This window comes from Parus major, chromosome 1 (genome assembly GCF_001522545.3).
Source record: "Parus major isolate Abel chromosome 1, Parus_major1.1, whole genome shotgun sequence".
Classification (NCBI taxonomy): Eukaryota; Metazoa; Chordata; class Aves; order Passeriformes; family Paridae; genus Parus; species Parus major.
In genome coordinates this window covers 12,804,038-12,823,579 of record NC_031768.1, presented here as the reverse complement: position 1 = coordinate 12,823,579, position 19,542 = coordinate 12,804,038, and the positions used below count along the sequence as shown (strand labels likewise).

The 19,542-nt window shown below is 36.3% G+C and overlaps 1 protein-coding gene across 2 annotated transcripts in view; it reads left to right on the top strand.

Moving 5' to 3' along the window:
• The window catches only part of POLA1 (DNA polymerase alpha 1, catalytic subunit), a 186,038-nt gene that overhangs the window by 143,244 nt on the left and 23,252 nt on the right, over positions 1-19,542 (top strand). For both annotated transcript variants that reach the window (XM_033512207.1, XM_015637371.1), the window contains exon 36: positions 1,044-1,140. In XM_033512207.1, the coding sequence (XP_033368098.1) occupies positions 1,044-1,140 (97 nt within the window). The remainder of the gene's footprint in view (positions 1-1,043; positions 1,141-19,542) is intronic.

The window sequence follows — 19,542 nt, the reverse complement described above, 5'->3', positions numbered from 1 at the left end:
CTAACCACATCCTTTGTTTTATAGCTCATCAAGACAATCTTTGAGGGTTTATATATGTCTGTCTCTGCTCTAAATATATTAAAATGGACACTACTTCCAAATTTGATGCTGTTAAAATAATCTTATTCTTTGTAATGAACAACACTTCAAACAATTGTTGGCCGATATCTAAAATCCAGTATCTTAAACAGCAGGGAGGGGAATGTCGTTAAATGGAACAAAAGTGCAAGAGATGAACTTGAAAGGTTTTAGTTATAGTGTGGTCCAGATGGATCTCATGTCTATTCAAGCAATTTCTAGAGCACAGAACAGTGGCAGTGATATGAGAGTATCCAGGTGTGCACTTTGGAACTAGAGGAATAGCACAGAGGCTTGACATAACTGGCTTTCAGACCATTTAAATGAATATCATATTCTACAGATGCACATCTGCAGATTTTTGACCTACATGTGTGATTACTGACATGCAGTAGCCTTCACAGATCTGCAGAGCAAGGTGATGATGTAGCTGTAAAGGTGTATATGCACTTGTTCTTATTTGGATGACACACTCCCAAACCACAGTGGGGTGGGAGGAGGGGAATACAGACAAACACCTGTATTCATTAAAAAATAGACATTATTTTTTTTCTTAATTCATTGTAATGTACAGTATACTAAAGCATCAAAATTGTTTCTTTGTCTCATCATTCTTATGACTTCCATTTTCTCTCTAAGGCATCGTTGTGATACATTTATCTATAAGAATGGATAAATGCATTTTAAGTTTCTTTAAGAACTTATAAGTTTAGTTGATTCATATAAGTGCTTGATGTAAATTGCAAGGAGAAGGAATTGTAGAAATTGGAAAAATAAAATGTAGAGGTGTAGTAAGGGCACTTTGTGGCATAATACTAATTATAATTCCGAAAGCTGATATGAATAGAATGTATAAACTTTTGGAAGAAAACCAAATAAAAATAATCACTTTTTAATAGTGGACTTAGAAATGGGTGCAAGAAACACACTTTTGAGTTTTTAATTGCTATCTTTTTACATTACAGTATTCTGATAAGGCCCTGTACACTCAGCTCTGCTTCTACCGATACATTTTTGATGTGGACTATGCGATGGATAAAGTGGTTTCTGAAGAAGATAAAGGTATGTTTAAATTTTGAATTAATTAACTATGCTTTAGTAGCAATTTGCATCGTGCTAGACACTAGACCTACTGTACTCTTCAAATCTGAAGGCTCTATGAGGCTGTAATCTAAAACAGAAAATAGAAGTATGAATTTAAGAATCCCCTGTAAAGGGGAATGTGTTCAGTCAGAGTTCACCATTTTAAGAATGTATTAAACGCCCCCTTTCTTGTTTTGAAGTGACTGTGTTTTGGAAAATGTGCTTTTCTTACATGTTAGACCCTTAGAGAAATCTTTTTGCTTGACGTACACGTTAGCTTCAGTAAATAGATTAATAAAAATATGTACATAATTAAAATTTACATTCAACTGCTAGTATTGAAGAAAGACACTTCTTATCAGGGTGAAAAATGAGGGCAGAAGAAAAGGAGTAATGTTAATTGTCTACAAACCTCTCTTAAATAAAATACAGATTAACTTGATCTTAGGAAAATTTTTTTGTCTTCTCCCAATTGCCATAACATTTCTGAACTAAAACATTTCTAAGCTGCAACTGATCAATGGGTTTTGTGCAGCTAAGTGATTCTCAAGCTGACAGAAGAATATTTCTGAGAGCAGAAATATTGGAATTCTGAAAAAAGACGTGTTTGGGTCCCACCACTGAAGCATGTTGTCCACAGAGAGTACTTGGTTGTGTCCTCTGTGGATCTGGATGTGCCTGTGAGGAAAAGATGCTGCTGTTGGGACTGTCTGATGGCTGCTCTGCTGTCAAAATCACCCCCACCCCTGCCCTGCATCTGCAGTTAAGTTACTGGGTGGTGATATATAAAACTCAGTCTTTCTAAATGTTATTTTGATAAGCCACATATGGAAATGATAACAGTGTAACCTCTTAGCTAAAAACTGCTCAAAAGTTAAGCAAACAGGCTGCTTTGGGCCTGTAGTACTTATGTTTCTTCTTGCAGAGGTTCTCTTCTGATCACTCTAAGTCAGTGAACTCACTCTGATGCTTGCAATTCACAGTGGCTTTGTACATCCAAAGAAGTGACAGTGAATAGGCATGTCAGTCTCGTACATCTCTGGAGAGATGTATGGAGAGTTAGGGAGAGGATGCTACTGGCTGCAGTCAAACTGTGTATAGATCTCTCACCTAGTATAAGGGCATAAGAGTAGAAAACGCTTCATGGGTGATCACATCCAATCTCTTGCTACATCATTCCGCTGCATTTTTCAGGACTGCAAGTTTCTGGAACTTCATTTGGAAACTGTGACTTGTGGTTCTCCTTTTGCTGCAGTTCCAAAGTGTGTTTCAGCCTATCGATCTGTGATGACTAAAAATTCATTATAATTTTCATGTTCTAACTTATTTGTGGCTATTTTATGGCCATTCACTAAATATTTACTTGTTTTACTTCCCTGATGCTATGCTTTTGGAAACAGTGATGACATCTCTGTTTCGTTTTACAGCTAAGGCAGAGACATTCTGAGCTTTCTTTAAGAAGAATTGGTCTCTGCTGTATGATTCTTCCTCTTAGCACCTTTCTATGCAGTCTTTTCTAGGTTAAATTAATCTTCTGAGTATGAAAAACTAGAAATTACATGGTATTTTAGATAATATCTCTACAATGTCTTGTACACTGTGTCTAGAATTTGCTAGAGTTACATCTTCTGGTTCTTTCTTGAGCCACAAACATCCTGTACATAGCTGTTCATATCATTAACCTGTAGTGAAGTAATGATAAAAATCCTGAGGTTTGAGGGGGTTTCTTTTCCTCCTGTCATTTCAGAATCATGGGTTTATTCATATCTCAGGTTCATGCCACTTGTTTTACTTAATTTTCCTGGTTTCATTAATTTTAGACTGCTTAATCACATTTGTAATATTAGACTTCAAGGTTAATAAATTCTCTCTGAAAAATAGTATGGTGGCTTCTGAATTCACATAATTTACCACCTTCTGCTTTAATGGGAAAATATTTCTTGGACCCTGACCGCTAAGTTCAATAAAATTAGTTTTCAGAGTAATTCTTAAGGAATTGTAAGAATTCTAGTAGGACTTTTATCTCTTGGACAGTTAACCTTTCAGCGTGGTGTATTTTTCTCTTTTTCGTAGCTGTTTGAAAATTATTGTATTATCTTCTTCAGCGAGTCAGTGATTTCAGTCTTGGTGTTGCAGCAGGAGTGAAGGCCAGATAAATTAAATCTCTTAATTTTCCATTGGCAATTGATTCAAAGCAATTGGCTATGTGGGTATGGTAAACCTATGTATAATTCTGTCCCATTTGTCAGATCTCTTTTGGGAGGAAGATATCTTTTTACAGTATGTGCAGAATTTGACAATAATTATCCGTGGCTATTTGTGCCACAAATTTATTTTAAAGATACCAGTGTCCTCTGTCTTCTAGTAACATGTTTTACTGATATGATACATTTCATGTTAAACTGTGTAGGATTAAATGATTTTCCTGTACCATTTTTGTTGTAGGTCTGAAATGGAAATCTAGTGAACTCCCCTTTGTAACATTAAGCTAGTGTTTATTTTCCCTTGTAACTAAAAAGATTTTGTTTCTGTGCCATCATTCACAAGCCATTTTGGTTTTGATCTATGATCAGTGCCTTTATCAAAAATGGTGGCAAAATTTAAATGTAGATTTGTATGTCTGATATTTTCAGTCTCCTCTTTTTATGTGACTAAACCACTGCTTGACTGTCGTTTTGATTTTGGTTTGGGGAGATCTTTTGCTTTGTTTTGGGTTGTTGTTACTTGAAGCCCAAATTGTGTGGACTTTTCTTGTTTCTACCTCTTATTGCCATTTTTCCTGAATTTTTAAACACCAGTTGTTTTTTTTTGTCAATTCTGTTTATTCCTATTAGCAGCTTTAGTTGTTACTTATCTTGGAATGTTCTTCTATAAAAACAAAAAATTTTTGATGGCTAGAGATTGAAGATATAAATCTGTTTTCCAGGGTAGTTTGAAAGAATTCATGTCTTGTCTCATTCAGAACCTTGTGATTTCACTACTAGTTCAGTTGCATTTTCTGTTCTCGCCTCTTCAAAATACAGAATTTTAATTACAGAGCAGGTTTTGTTTGTTCAGCTATTTATACTGAAGGCCCATACTATTTATTGAAATGGAATCTAAAATAATAATTGTGAAATCAGTGGGAGTTCAAAAAGATATCCAAGCTGCTTCCTTTCCCTTCTAGAGGATCAATACCACAGCCTACTTTTTACAGATGGGCTAAATTTAAAAATCCTCTGGCAATGTAGGTTCTGCAGCTTGACAAGTTGTACAAAGTGTTTTGTAGTGTTTGGTGTTCTCACTGTACTTACTGTAGGGAGCTGGTCTTGATATCTGAGGTGAATTTTGCTTTCTGAAGCTTATTCTGTGCACGATGGGTGAAATACTGTTCTCTTAGAGAGCTTTATGTATTTAAAACATGCAGTGCTGTATTCTAAGTCTCTTTCAGCTTATGATTTGTGGAGGAACAGCAGGAGAGTTTTCCACTTCTCTGTATATTGGTGTTTGTTTTTGTTTGTTTTCTTGGGGGTTTTTTTCATTTTTTATAGACCTTCAGTAGGTCAGGCCTACCAAAGAGAAATACAGCAAAAGGGTTAATTTCACAGACACTTCTGCTTATTTATGCCAGTGTGGTGATTACAATATTGTTCACTCGTGTTTTATTTGGGATCTACTGAAATCATTAGATAGTTATTGTTCCATCTTTTTCCTGTAAGAATAAAGAATAAGCTGACTGGTCTATGTGATGTTTTCTTGTTTCAGTGGCTGGTAAGGTTAGCTGTCAGTTATACCACCCAGGAATATTTGGATGATTTAGTTATGGGTCTTTTGTCCTATTATTAATACTAGGATTTATCCTCCAAACAAATGTTTCCTTTCATCTGGAAGTTTAAGGTCTGTTATGATGATATAATTTAACAGGTTAACATTGCAATGTTCTTAGTTGTCATACTACAAAAAGTGAAATTCTGAAAATTCTGGGCTGTGTTTCTAAATTAGGAACTGTTGCATAATTACTATTAGCTTAAAAAGAAGTTTAATTTTTAATATTGTTATGTCCAAACCCATAATTTAAGATACCAGTAATACTAGAAAGCCTGTTTGTTCTCAATTATTTTTTTAATCTGAAAAGGGAAAAAATGCTCTATTGTGGGTAGCCACATACTCAGCATGTTTTTGGTGCTTTCTGACAGTTTTTTGAAGCTGGACTTTAATCTTTTGAAGCTGGACTGGGTTTAATCAGACACTGCTGCTTAGGTGAGCAAGCAGAGCAGTAAAAAGCAGCAGGAGTAGCAAAGTAAGTAGTATCCTCCCTTCATATAGATGGAAAGGGATAGGCCAACTATCAGTGATTTTGCTCATTTGAAGCTCAAATACATGAGTATGCTCACTCTGTGTGCCTTAACTTCAGAATGAAAACCAATGTATTTTTATGGCTATGTCATCAGGAGATCAAAATAGAGTGGAGTAATCTTTATCTCATTATGCCATTCAAACATTGGTATTGTTAGATATTCAAAGATATTACTATTTTCATTTTGCTTCTACTACAGTAAAATGAAAACCTCTGAAAGTGAAGAGAAACGGAGCCCCCATAAAGTCACTACAGCTACTGTGCCTTGCACAGATGTCTCCAGTTTAGTTTCCCCTGACATCATCTGACATCAAATAGAATATAAGGATGCTGCAATCTCTACTTACTCACAATGCACTGGTATCACTGAGGCTGTTTATGGTGCTGTGATCTGTTTGGAGAAATAGGGTTCTGGTCATCAATTTTTTTTTTCTGTTCCATACTGTAGAAAGGGACTGGAAGCTACTGCCCTTTGACTGTCCCATTTCTCTGAGAGGGAAGGCCACAAATGTTATTTGCAAGACATTTAAGTATTTCAGAGACAGAAATTGCAAAGCTGCTGTGGTGGATTCTTTCCCAGAATATATTCAACAACCCATGGAGAGGTTTGATTCCGAAAAGTCTCAGCATATCCTATTAATGGATAAAAGAAGAAGATGAGGATGGGAGGAAGATAACTTTGGGAAAAGCAGTTAAATATTCCTGTGGGGCAGGGAGACCTACATCTTTGAAGTATATGCCACATTGTGGAAATAGAATGTAATTGTTTTGATCATATACTTTACAGGCTGCGGTTTTGTAAAACCAAATGCATATTCAAAGGATGTTTTCATGCTTTTATTACAGCTTTTTGTGTGCACCTCACTCCTCCCTTCCATGCAAACATCGAAAATCCCTATTTTACTTTATGGATGAATAAACTGAAAAATTGTTTTGGGAAAAAAGAAACTCTTCTGGGCTGTTAGACCTAGATGTAAAAAAAAAATCAGCTCTGAATATTTGTGTGGATCCTGTCAGTTCAGTGATGAGGGTTTATCCTCAGTATGTTCTTAATTTGGTGTGTCAAGTAGCAAATTGAAGTGTTATTTTTAATAGAAGACCTTTTGTAAATCAGAACAATTTTTCATATTTTTATCAATATACAGACAGAAGACTACAGCGAAGTACTTGTTGCAGTAGTTAAGAGAGGCGATACAGTTTTCTGCTGTACACTCCAGTGGACAATAAGGAGAGATTGAATACCTGTATCTGTGTGTGTGCATTTATTAGTAAGATAACAGCAGCTGAAACCTGGTCTGTCCCTTTTCAGAAGGAACAGTTCAATTAAAAAAACATTTCTGATGGCATCATATCTCCAGGCACCATCACTAAGACTTTAGTTCACTGTAGTGATCTCCACATCCAAGCAAACAAAAGCTTCTCTGCACATTTGCTGTCAAGTACTTTGTCTTCCAATCATGTTGTTTTGAAGAGACTGTAAAATAATAATTTTCAATAATTTTATCTGAGTCTTTCTTCAAAAGCACTTGTTCATTTTTCCTTAATGTGTTGTTCGGAAGAGAAAGACTTGTGAATTTTTTTTTTAAATTTGAGTCAGTATTTCTTGAGTATTTTTAAATCTAACTTTTTTTTTTTTTTTTAAGCAGAACATACTGAACATTATTTGCAATAGGGTTTTGGAGCCTTTTGATGTAATATATGGGTAGTTAGATTATATTTAAATCCTAGGTTGTCTTCCCCTAATTGATCATGCCTTTTTTTATTGTTATTGGACACTTCTAAGATCTTAAGTGTAATGTTTTCTCCATTCTCTTTCTGTTCATGCTGTCTTTTTGTTAAACCTACACAATCTAAATAAACACCATTAACACTGCACATTTCTATAACCCTTTCTCTGATCACAAAATATAATGGGTTGGTGCACCTCTCTTGGAGTTACTTTCTCTACTTGTCAAGGAAATAAATAGAAATAACGAGTTAAAACAGTTAAAACACATCTACAACGTGGAAAATCTGTGGCATGAGAGGAGTGCATTTACTGTGGTTCAGACCACTAAGGGAAGGGTTTTGATTCATGAAGACTTTTTTTCCTTGCACATTGTATTGATGTTACAGATGGGATGAAGTAGTGGCTTAGCTAATTTCTGACTCCTCATAAATTGGAATGGTTATTTGACCATGGAGGGATTTTTTTGTTGGTGGAAAAAAGCAAACAGAAATAGCTTCTCTTTTCTGAATGAGTACTTCAGGATGTTTTTTCCTGCTGAAGTGTGAATATGTGCAGGTCAACTCGTTATCTCTAACCCATACAATGGCATCATCTCTCCGGTGTCATCTGCCTTCTCCTTTATCAGTTCTCTTGAGAGTTTCACTAAACAGAAAATATTTCTGAAACAGTTTTTTCTTCACTGTTTCTTTTCTGTCTGAAACACTGGCTTTTTTATTATGGAGACCTTTGTCTTTCTGGTTTCATCTCCTTGGTAAAGTTTGGGGTTTGTTTTTTTATGGGGGTCAGTTCTGCTGCTCTTCACTGCAAGTCAGAAACGATGGGATTTTAGTGACTACAGCTTCTCACAGCAATTTGCTCTTTCCTATAGAGAAAAGTGCAAGACAAGCATGTTTTTTCTTTTCAAAGACCCAAAAGTTTTATGGATCTGATGGTACTAAAAAAAGTTATAAATTCCTGTGTTTTAGATACCAGAATTCTGACATCAATGCTACTTCTAAAAAAATTATTTTAGTAGAAATTGGAAATAAAAATGTAAACAGTTTAACTCTGTAAAGTGCATTCAGTATATGTCTGCCTAGACATCAGAAAGATAATGTAAAGCTAAAGCTTAAAGAGATTTTTAAAAAGATACAATTATCTGTATGATTTTTAAGTCTCATAAGAAATGTATTTTAGAACTTGCCAGTGATGGCTTATAATCACTTTGATATTTTGAGGAAAATGGTAGCTTTAAACAGATGATACAGAATTTATTTTTAAAAATGTATTGTGCTTATACAGTTGATGGCTTTTATTTCCATAATGTTTTTTACTACATAATTATACATCTTAATTACGTAATTACCGTCATAATTATTATGTAATTACATGTAGTTCCACTAATTACAAAATCAGGAAGTGTAATTATCTACTAAAAACTTTCTGAAATCTTATTTGTTCACTAGAGATTATTTAAAAGACCAGTGACCTACTGAAGATGGTGTGCAGTGTTGTACTTCACACCAGCACGCTTTTTCCCCCCTTCTTCACGGGCAGTACGGTTGGACAGGGTTGTGGAAGGGCTTCTGTAATTGTGACTTGCCTTGAGAGGAGGTTGGAGAACTCAACGGTGTTGCCTGCAAATTTAGAACCTCTTAATTTTTGCCATTGATACCTCATGTCTTTAAAATGAAAGACTCTATAGCCGAACATCCAGAAAGTTGTGTGGTTTGACTGAGCCCTTTGTGACATAGTTTGTGTTCTGGTTGAGGGTGTCTGGGTCAGGTGCTTGGTGTCAGCTGTAAAGATATTTGAGAAAGTCTGTTTATGGCCATGTATAGGTTGAGTGAAAGCTTGACTTCACAAAAGATAAAGGGAATGCAGCTGATTTCTCATGGTCCATAGATTTCTTTTATTGCATAAAACTACTTTTGAAAAAATTGTTTTCCTGTATTGGTATGAATTTATGTCTCTATGTTGTTTTGCTACACACTATTGCACACTCTTGATTATAAATTTGTCTAATCAGGTAGTTTGAAACCAAAAGTAGTTTGCTGCATGTTATAAAAGAGTAGAATTAATGTTCAGGACAATCAATAGTTCATTTGTCCTAGTGTTGTATTAAAAGAAGATAGTAACTTTTTTTCTTCTATATGTTAAATATATTGTATGCTACCTTTAGTAGTTTGAATGAAAAGAGTAGTGTAAAGTGTTAGGTTTGGTGGTCTTTTTTCATTCTGTAACACTGCCATCAAAATGGCATCAAAGATACAAAGCTTTCACATGCATTATGACAGCAAGCATTTATTTATTATGTCACAGTATTAAAATCACCAAGAAGAAATATACTTTCAGTAACAGAAAGCAGAATTAGTATGAAATGGATAATTTTTAAAAAGTGATCATTAGTTGTGATACTAATGAAAAAGAAGAAAATTGTAATCTATGTCAGAAGGGAAATGGTGAAAAAGAAACATGAAGAAAGGAGGGTACCAAAATACTGAAATTTCTTTGGAACACCTCAAGACTTAATACTGTGTTGCACATGTATCAGAGTGTAATTTTTCTGTGCTTGTTACATAAGGCAACTGTTTTATTGTATACTTGCCAAGAGCTATTCTTAGCTCCCAAACTTGGCCTGGGTTTGCAGTTGATATGAATATGTCATCTTCTTGATGTTAAATGTAATAATCTCAACTCATATCTCCTAAGTATGTGAGTCCTAAAGAGAAATTGTCTCCAAACCCACTTAAATTATACTGACCATTAAAAGAAGCACATGGATTCATTATTTGTGAAAACAGGAGCCTTATTTAATCTCCAAGATTTAAATCATTGCTGCAAATAAAATTATGTTAATTATTATACTCACTGAAATATAATAACTGCACAGGAGACATTTCTTTTGAAATATCTTTCTGTATACTCAACAAACAAAGGATTTCTATCAAATACATTATGAAAATATAGTTATGCTCTCTTCTCTACAAAATGGATGGAGATAATCTCTTCTCTTTATTAGGGACTAGTAAGCCATGTAGAGAATAGCATAATGGAAAATTTTTGTTTTATTCCATAGAGGACACAAAAATGCTGCATGATACATGTATAAAAATGCAGCACAAGACAAATAATTGTCTAAATGCAACTTAAATTTGGTTTATTTAAATAAAAAAATGCTGCCTTCCATAAAGGTGTATTACATTTTTGCCATCTCTACATCAGAAAATTGTGGTGGTATCAGCCTATCCCAATAGATGTATTTCTGGAGGAACAGGGCACTTGAAGCCATGGGTGTTGCTGCCTTGAAAGTAAGGAATGCACAAGACAGTGTTTGGAGTACATATTCCAGGAAAGAAATACCTCTTTGTCTCGTGGGCAGAGCTTCTGCTTGCAGTTTTCAAGTCCCTCTCTAAGCCAAGCCACACTCATTCGGTGACCTTGGTAGTTACTTTGAGGTTGATCTTATTCTAACAATCCAACTACCGAATTTCGTGTTTCAGTCTAATGTGATTGGCTTTTGAGAGCAGATTAGTCATCTGGTCATCTGTGACAGGCCAAAACATGGTTCAACCTTTAAAAAAAAAATTTACAGAAGGATGTTCTGCCCTGGCTCATCCCTCTTCTGGGAGGGGATTAAGATGGGTACAAGGGACAGCTGGTCAGGTTAGGGAGCTCTTTGTTGTTATCTGGCAGAAATAGGTTTGGAAGAAGTTGATTTGATCTTGCAAGGATTACAACTGTTAAATGCATATCAAAATGTTTTCCTATCTTATATTATTTAACTCAGAATATAATAATGTAATTGTTTTGACATGAAAACGTTACGTACTGTAGTATTTCCACTTATCTTTAAATAGACATTTTTCACTTTGTGAGAGATGCATGCAGTAAGACAAAACAAAAAATGAATAAAAAGAAGTGAGTGACAGCCTAAGCTAGTTTATTTATGTTATAAAAACAAATAATATTTGACATTAATAGAATTTTACAGACTTGGAATTAAAATATTTAGCTAGTTATGGTATTGTTTTATATTTCTTATGTGACAATATATGTTCCATAAATTAACAATAGCACATTTGTCAGATTAATATTTCAATTTGAGATTCTGTTACCCAGCCGTGGTGGAGGGCAAGAAAGCATTAAAGGGACATTTTTATTTTTTTTAATAGAGCTGAGCCTGTAGTTTAAAACATACTTAATAGTGGTGAATGACCAAAACCATTATAGTTAACATACTTAGAGCATTAACTGCCATGATTTTGAAGAGCAATGGTAAACTATAGTAACTAGGAACATGATGTGGAATATTTCATACTTTAAGTTTTGTATTGTACAGGAATTAATGGGTTTGAAATTGATTATCATTAATGCAATGGCATGATAACTTGTGACATAATTCAGTTATTTTGAATATTACTTAAGAGATCTAAATTGTAGCTTCTTGTTTGGAAACAAGTGCCGTGTATTTTTTGAACACTATTGAGAAAGGTGACTCCACCATATCCTTGGACATCCCATTCCAGTGTTTAACCACTCTTTAAGTGAAGAAATTTTTCCTAACATTCAACCTGAACCTCCCCTGGTGCAACTTGAGGCCATTTCCCCTCGTCCTGTCGCTGCTTACCTGAGAGGAGAGGCCAACCCTCACCTGGCTACATGCTCCTTTCAGGGAGTTGTAGAGAGCAATGAGCCTCCTTTTCTCCAGGCTTAACACCCCCAGCTCTCTCAGATGCTCCTGGTAAGGAGTCATGCACAGATCCTTCACCAGCTTTGTTGCCCTTCTCATGACACAATCTAACAAAAAAGAGAAAGGAGAAGAGGTTCTAATTTGAAGGTTTAGTTTCTGAAAGTCTGTATGCAAGTTTAAAAACACTATTTCTGTTTTTTCCATTTCTGTTCTCCAAAGATTTATTAGCTGTTTCCCAGTTTAAGCCCTATTTCAGGTACCACAGCGATGGAAGCAGCCATAAAGCTGACCTGGACACAACTTTAAAATACTTTTCAGTTTTTCCAAAGAAACAGGAGCTGCAGTAAAATTCAGAAATTACAATGAATTGTCTGTGTCTTCTTGGGCTGTTGAATACTATCTGAGGACTTTGCTTCCTTTTGGTTCTGTTGTGTTGTTTTGGCGAATTTTGAACAAGATAATTATTCAGTCAGGAGCTCTTATTTAGACAAAACATACATTTTATTTCAGTATTTAGTCTATTAACATATGAATATGTCAGTATTATCTACCAAATACCAAAAAGTCTAATTTTTGTTCTGTTAAAGCATTTAACACTAGCAATTTTTCATACATACATGTGTTCTCTGTCCTGCAAGTGACTACTAATGCTGCACTGACCTGTAAAGGAAACAAATATGCTTCGTTTCAGCCTGAGCCTCCAGGACCCACTTTTGCCTGTGGTGTCTGTGGGTTTTGGGGCAGCTCTGATGTGTCTGGCTGCTGCTCTCAACACTTCTCTGCTGCCCTGGTAAAAACCACTCTCCCACTCATGCAGGTCCTCAGCTCTTCCAGCATAGAATCATAGAATGGTTTGGGTTGGAAGGACCTTGAAGATCACCTAACTCCAGCTTCACTGCCATGGGCAGGGAACCTTCCACTAGACCAGGCTGGTCACTCAGGCCAGGGATGGGGCATCCACAACTTCTCTGGGAAACCTGTGCCAGTGCCTCAACAACCTCACAGTAAAGAATTTCTTCCTAATATCTAATTTAAATTTGCCCTCTGAGTTTGAACCTATTTCCCCTTGTCCTGTCACTACATGGTCTTGTAAAATAGTCTCTCTTCATCTTTCCTGGAAGTTCCCTTTAGTGCATTCTGGTTTTCCTTTTTCCAGGTCTATTAATAGCTTTTTAGAGGGGAAATATGATCATTTAAATAGATTCTTGAGAAAGTGATAGCCATTCTGGGCTTTTAGGAGCCCTCATCTTCACACTTTTTTTACTTAATAAAGTAAGGGCAGTTCAGAGATCCTTTGGAAATAGCTTTCAGTTTCCTGCTACCATCAGTATCCATTGTCACCTGCTGCATGTTTTAGATCCATGTCCTTCCAGACATTGGGGTGCTGGTGCTTTACTGCTATGAAAGCCCTTGGCTGCTCTTGGGTCAGCATCCTTTACAAAAAAAATAGATGTGAAAGGAAGGTGAGAGTACATTCAGACTTTGCAGAAGTTTCATGAGGATAAAGGAAAGGATAAGATATAACCACAGATTACCCCAGTATATGGTAATCCTTATCCCTTTACTGTGTGGTAAAGCCTTACATTACACATTCATGCTTTAGGATGCCTTGCAGTTACTTGTCCATGTGCCTCTATCCTGACTCTAGAAATAATATTGGTGGTTCACCATTATGCTTCAAAAATTATGTTTCACTTTGAGGGGATTTGAGTTCTTGAGGATTTTTTGTAGCATAGCTACAAAAAGTCAGCTCTTTCATGGGGAAGGAAAGAGCTGTGGGTTATTCATTTGGTCTTTGATTCTTAAGAAACAGGTAAAGAACTTCCAGTTGTCCTTTCCAAATCCATGGCACTGTGTTGGTATTGTAATTAAAGGCCCAACAAAATATTAATACTAAGGTAACATTTTATTAGGTTACCACATGTGGAAATTTTTGTTAAAGAGGTTGTATTTGTACGGGAAATGAGTAATGCTTGTTTTGAACAACGTGAGGAAAGAGCATTAGTACAAAATAAGAATAAAGACATAACATAATAGATGTCTGAAGTGAATTTGACAAAAAACAATCCCAAAATTCTCAATATGGAAAATGTGGGTGAGAGCTCTGAGGAACAGAAATGTTGAAGGATTTTGTGGAGGCAACAATAAATTAAACTAATTTACAGTACACTTGGACAGTCAAATAGTTCATTGCAAAATGTAGCCTTTATTTTTATGGGTTGTTTGAATCCAGAGTGCTTAAAATTAGGTTCTACGTTTCCAGTAGGAGGGAGCTCCGTAAACTGGATTTCCTTGTGAGATGTTTTTCTCAATTAGGGAATTGTTAAATAAGATCTCTATGTGTGTGTTACTGGAAACTGTTGCACAATCGTGGGCACAGCCTTAAACTGGCATTAGTCGCCTCTAAAAGAATTCTAGACTTGATATTGGGTAGAAACTGGAATAGACTATATATTGGCTTGAAAATATAATTTTTTATCATCTTGTTCTGGATGTCTACAGTGAGGACTCTGGAAAAGTATGTGTCAAAGAAGAGGTTTTTTACTGTCCCTCTAAACATAAAATATGATTTGGGAGGAAATCTCTCTTTGCAGAAATCAGCACTTTTACAGATGGAGTACATCCTTCTTGGGAAGTTTCTTCAAAACTTGCAAGCTGATGTTTTTGAAATGTCTGGAGTAGGCCAGTATTTCTGTTGAATAGCGCATTTTTAATGGCCATTATTATGATAAACCATGTTCTTAGCATTATTCAAGTTGGTATATATACTTTGATTTTAAAAATTGAGTTCTTTTCAAAGTGGGAATGACAAACAGCACTCAGGAAAAAAAGTACTGTTGAACTTACACATAAATTTTTACATTTAAAATTTTCCAACAACATGGGTACTTTGTGTCCTCAAGTGTGCCTAGCCAAGAGAAGCCCAAGGAATACCTGAAGCTCAAAGAGACATTCCATTAGAAAACAAAGCTCTATAGAGCAATGTATCCCAATTATAATTATAATATAAACTACCCCAATGAGGGGCCTTTCATGTTAAGAAGCCACCCTTATCTTTCAGCTAATAGGCTGATTGTTTTTAATAAAAGATACTGGACCCAGCACTCCAGATGTTTCTCTTCAGGGCTGAGCAAAGGAGAAGGGTCGCGTCCCTGCACCTGCTAATGATGCTCTGGCTGATGCAGCCCAGGGTACTGTTGCCTTCTTCCTGCAAGTGCCTGTTGCTGGTTCATGTTCAGCTTATTGTGCACACACTCCTTACCTTGTTATGTAGGTAGTTGAGTCTGTAAATACTGTGTGAGATGGGGCTTTGCTGTTCTCCTTCTGTCTAAGTAAAGCAAAGCAGGCATTCCACACCAAATATCACTGGTGGAGAATTATTCTCTGCAAAGAAGTGCACTTCATCACCACTGGCTGTAAGGTCTAAAAGTTCAATCATTTGTACGTGAATTTTTCAGGCTGTGGTCCTTTGTATTTTGGGGAGAATTAGGCAGTTCTAGGACATAATTCAGCTAATCTCATCTGTACTAGGCTGGTGTGGATCACACATGAGAAATGCTTCCTTGTTTTGCTGGTTATAAAGGAGGTCCAGGGTGGTGACTACTTCAGATCTTCATGGCAGTATTACTGGAAAAATTGTACCCAGGAAATGTCACCATGTTAGATGCCAAGTGTAGGAAATTGATGTGTAGAGCACTCCAGTCACCTTGAGATTTTTCACCAAATAATAACAAGTAACATGAAAGTAGTTCTCTTTATCCTTCTCCATTTACAACTTCTGTTGACTAAAGCCAAGTGAGAAAAGTGTATTCTGAAATAAAGGATTTCTACATCCCAGAACAACCTACTTTTAAAGTGGGCATAGCTAATTGTATAGACTCTGGGGAAGGCATCTCATCACAAGGAGGCGAAACTCTGTAACTTCCATCACTTGTGTAGAAAAGCCTGTCTTGAGGTCTGCAAACCAGCCAGTTAAAAATCATTTTCAGAATGGAGTTCTGGCTTCTGTCACAGGAGCAGGCTGATGTTTTGTGATTATTTGTAGAGAGGCAGAGGTTATAGTTCTACACTGGTACTGTTTTTTGAAGGGACAAATCTAGAGACAAAACTTTTTGTATTGGGTCATTTGAAAATTAATTTGCAATCTTCAAGGTGAACAGTTGTTATCTATTAATAGCTATTTTTTACCCACAAAAGATTCTAGCAGTTAAAAGCCAACTCCATCAACCTCTGCTTATTCATATTCAGTAAATACAGGGATTTTGATAACTCCAGACAAAGTTATCATGGGGAGGAGTTTAATATTCCACAGATCATAGAACATAATCTTTCTTTCTTCTGCTTGAATGTCAAGCATGAAAAAGGAAAATATACATTTACAAAGTTGACTTTAGAAGGGCCTTTAAAATATATTTTCTTATGGCAGAGCAGCCTCAGATAATCCATTATTTTACTTGTAGACCCTCTTTAGGGAGGGCAGAAGACAAAAGGCACTCACAGATTTGTAAGTGTATCAAGTTAGTACACTGAGATCAAAGGCTATCTCTGCCTGAGGGACTCTGCACATTCTCTTCCAGATCAACTGCAACATCATGGACAGGAAAATCTACAAAGCATTTTGTTTCCTGTGCATTCAGTCTCCTGTCATCTGCTAATGCAGTCTTTGTCAGAAAGTACTTAATGTTGTGGTGCCCAAGTAACCTGCTTCCTTGTTTCACATCCATTGTTCTGCTGAATGCAAATCTTGTGTATTCCCTGTTCAGGTTTGCTGAATTCACAAATAGGAGATGATGAGCAGACATGCTTCCCTCCGGGGAGTGGGGAAGGGAGAAAGAAAATAAACATATGGGCATCCTGATAGTGGAGCTAGTTGCATTAATGGGACAGAGGATATGGCTGTGTCCTGGATGTATTAGTGGCAGCTGAGCCTGTGATCTCACTGGTCCAGAATGGCTCTTCTCATGTGCTCTTGAAGGGCAGGATAGAGGATACAGACTCTACTAGATCATGTGGGTGGGGGGGTCTTTGAAAAGAAAGAACTTTGGTGACTGTATCAGAATAATTGCAGATATGTATTTTACCCACTTCAGTGTCTTGTGAAGAATTGGGAGGATTTGGGAGGAGCGCACAGGGAGAAACAGGAAAAATGGTTTAAAAATGTTTAAATTTTTGGTGTTCTTTTTTTTTTTACATTGGCGAGTATGTTAAAACAGAATAATGTATTTCTTAAAGTTACTGTACAGTAGGTTAGAATAGGGGTGATGTTCCCAAGTGCTGAACTGTGGTGATTCTTCATTTTCTCAACTGCTTTTTCTCCAGCATTGCAAGGTAAAGGTGGTGGGGAGTAGTTTGTTTCCCTTACTTTGTGAAAAGATTACTTTTCAGAAGTCAGCCCAGCTTGCTTTCCTGAAGAGGGTATAAGTTTCACCAGCAGTAGAACTTGAGTTATTTGGTAACTTTCCATGTGAATGACTAATTATTTCTTGGATTCCTTCATCTTTGATAAAGTCTAATTAAATTAGGGACCAGTAAGTTAAGTTTTCCAGAAATGGTTTAATTTTCCCTGGTTTATCTCATACCTGTTTACATGACCATAGCTGGAAGTCTTCCCCTGCACTTGGTGTGCACCACCATGATAAGAGATAGTATTTCAGCTCTGGTCACACAGTCTCTGTTGTGTAACAGAGGAAAGATGTTCCTCATTCAGTGTGTGCTGGGGTGGTTCTTGTCCATCCCTTGCCCTGTCAGGTTAGTCTGTAAACCAACATTTGTAACCATCAGGGAGTTGGATGTTCCTGGTCCCAGAAGGTCATGCTGCTGGACAGCAGGTGACTAGCACCAATTAGTCATACGGTGAGCTGTTTTCTGAGGAAGTTTGACTCTATAATGCTCAGCAGGACTAGTCTGACAGGGAAAAAAAGAGACAATTTCAAGTTTAAGAAGGAAAGGAAATAAACTTTTCTTCTTAATTTCTGTAAATCACATGTGTGTGTTCAGGAGAAACACTCTGTTGGCAGTTTCTTCCATTTTCATACACAGATAGATGCTGCCTACCTCCAGATGTATCTGTAGATATGGGTCCACTGCAAGCAACTACTGCATAATTTAATTATGTTTTTCTAGAGGATGATGAAAGATTCCTCTGCACACAGTCAGAAAAAATCCTGTGTTGGGCACCCATCCCAGAAATGTATCTAAGCAGCCATGATCTGTGGAATTTTTTTCTGGAATTACATATATCGCTAAGAATTATACATTTGTTTGCTCCTCACAGTCAGATAAGCATTTACTTAAGGGTGAGAAGCATTTCATTAAATGAGGTTTGTTTCAGTACAACAGGTTTCCTTCCAGATAGAAAGAAGATACACTTTCATCTTACTTTTTTTTTTCTGGTGTTTTGGGGATCTGCTTTGCCTCATAAACTGTAAAATGTGTGGAAGGTAGATGAATGTGAAAAATGATGGTGAGTTACACCTCATACCTTTGAGAATGTAACAAAAGCTCATGATCAAAAAAATTGTGCTGCTACAGAGTTGATATGTAGCTTACAGTCTACAGCTTAAACTGGGAAAAAGCTACCTGTTATCAAATACTTGAACAAAAGGTCATTAATAAGCTGGGCAATTGTTTATTAAATATATATTTTTCTGTTTATATTTAAAGCCTTTTTGGATTAAATGTCTCTTGTGGGGGTTGTTCTTTTACCAAGGTTGTGGGGTTTTGTCATAAGCAAAGGAAAAAGACAGTGTTTAATTTTGGTCACATGCTTCATCCAAAACTAGATCACAAATGGCATTTCTCTTTTGTTTATAGCTGATTTTCTGTGCCAGCAGCAGATGCTTTAGTCTGTTGTCATCTCTGCTGTTTCGGTGACTGTTTTTGACAGAGCAATTTCTTTTCAGGTGTCTTGTTTTACTTTTGTGTATGTTGTCCTTATGCCTGATGTTATGGGAAAGTCATTTCCTCAAACTGGTGATGGTAATGATTTGAGTAAGTAAATGGCAGTTGAATTCCAAGTCTTCCAATGGCACTGATGTGCTGAAACACAAGATCATCATTCTCCAGAAAAGGCTTGTCTACCGGCCGTCTCCTCTTACAATCAAAGCTGTGTTTTGGATAATTCTGCTGGATTTGAAACTCTTTCAAAAATTTCCTCTCATGCAGATGCTAATTAATGATTGAATGGATGCAGTCTGGTTTGGTGTTGTTTCATTTGTAAGTTAGTTTCAGTCTCATTAATCAGAACTGGTTTCAGTAGCTTCCAGAAAAATTTTCTCAGCCAGCGAGATCTGTGGGGCCTCCAGGACCAAAATTCACAAAGTTAGAGCATGGCAAGCATGACGTATGTGATAGATAAGACAACATTGTTCTCAGTAGTTTTTGAGTGGGAAGTAATGAATTTTTGTATTTTTAATTACATGGGAGCTTGTTCTGCTTTTGAAAGTGTGTATTCTTTGGGTATGACAGGCTTTATACAAAGTTACTAGTAATCTGTGTACTTATTCTATTGCAGCCAAATATGCATATTTAATATTAGCAAGAACTCATAAAACCCAGTTGAATATGAACTACAGTTGAAAAATATCATAAAGAGCAGTCAAACCTTTGAAGTGGAGTTATAGAGGGTTATTGCTGTTAGTCAAC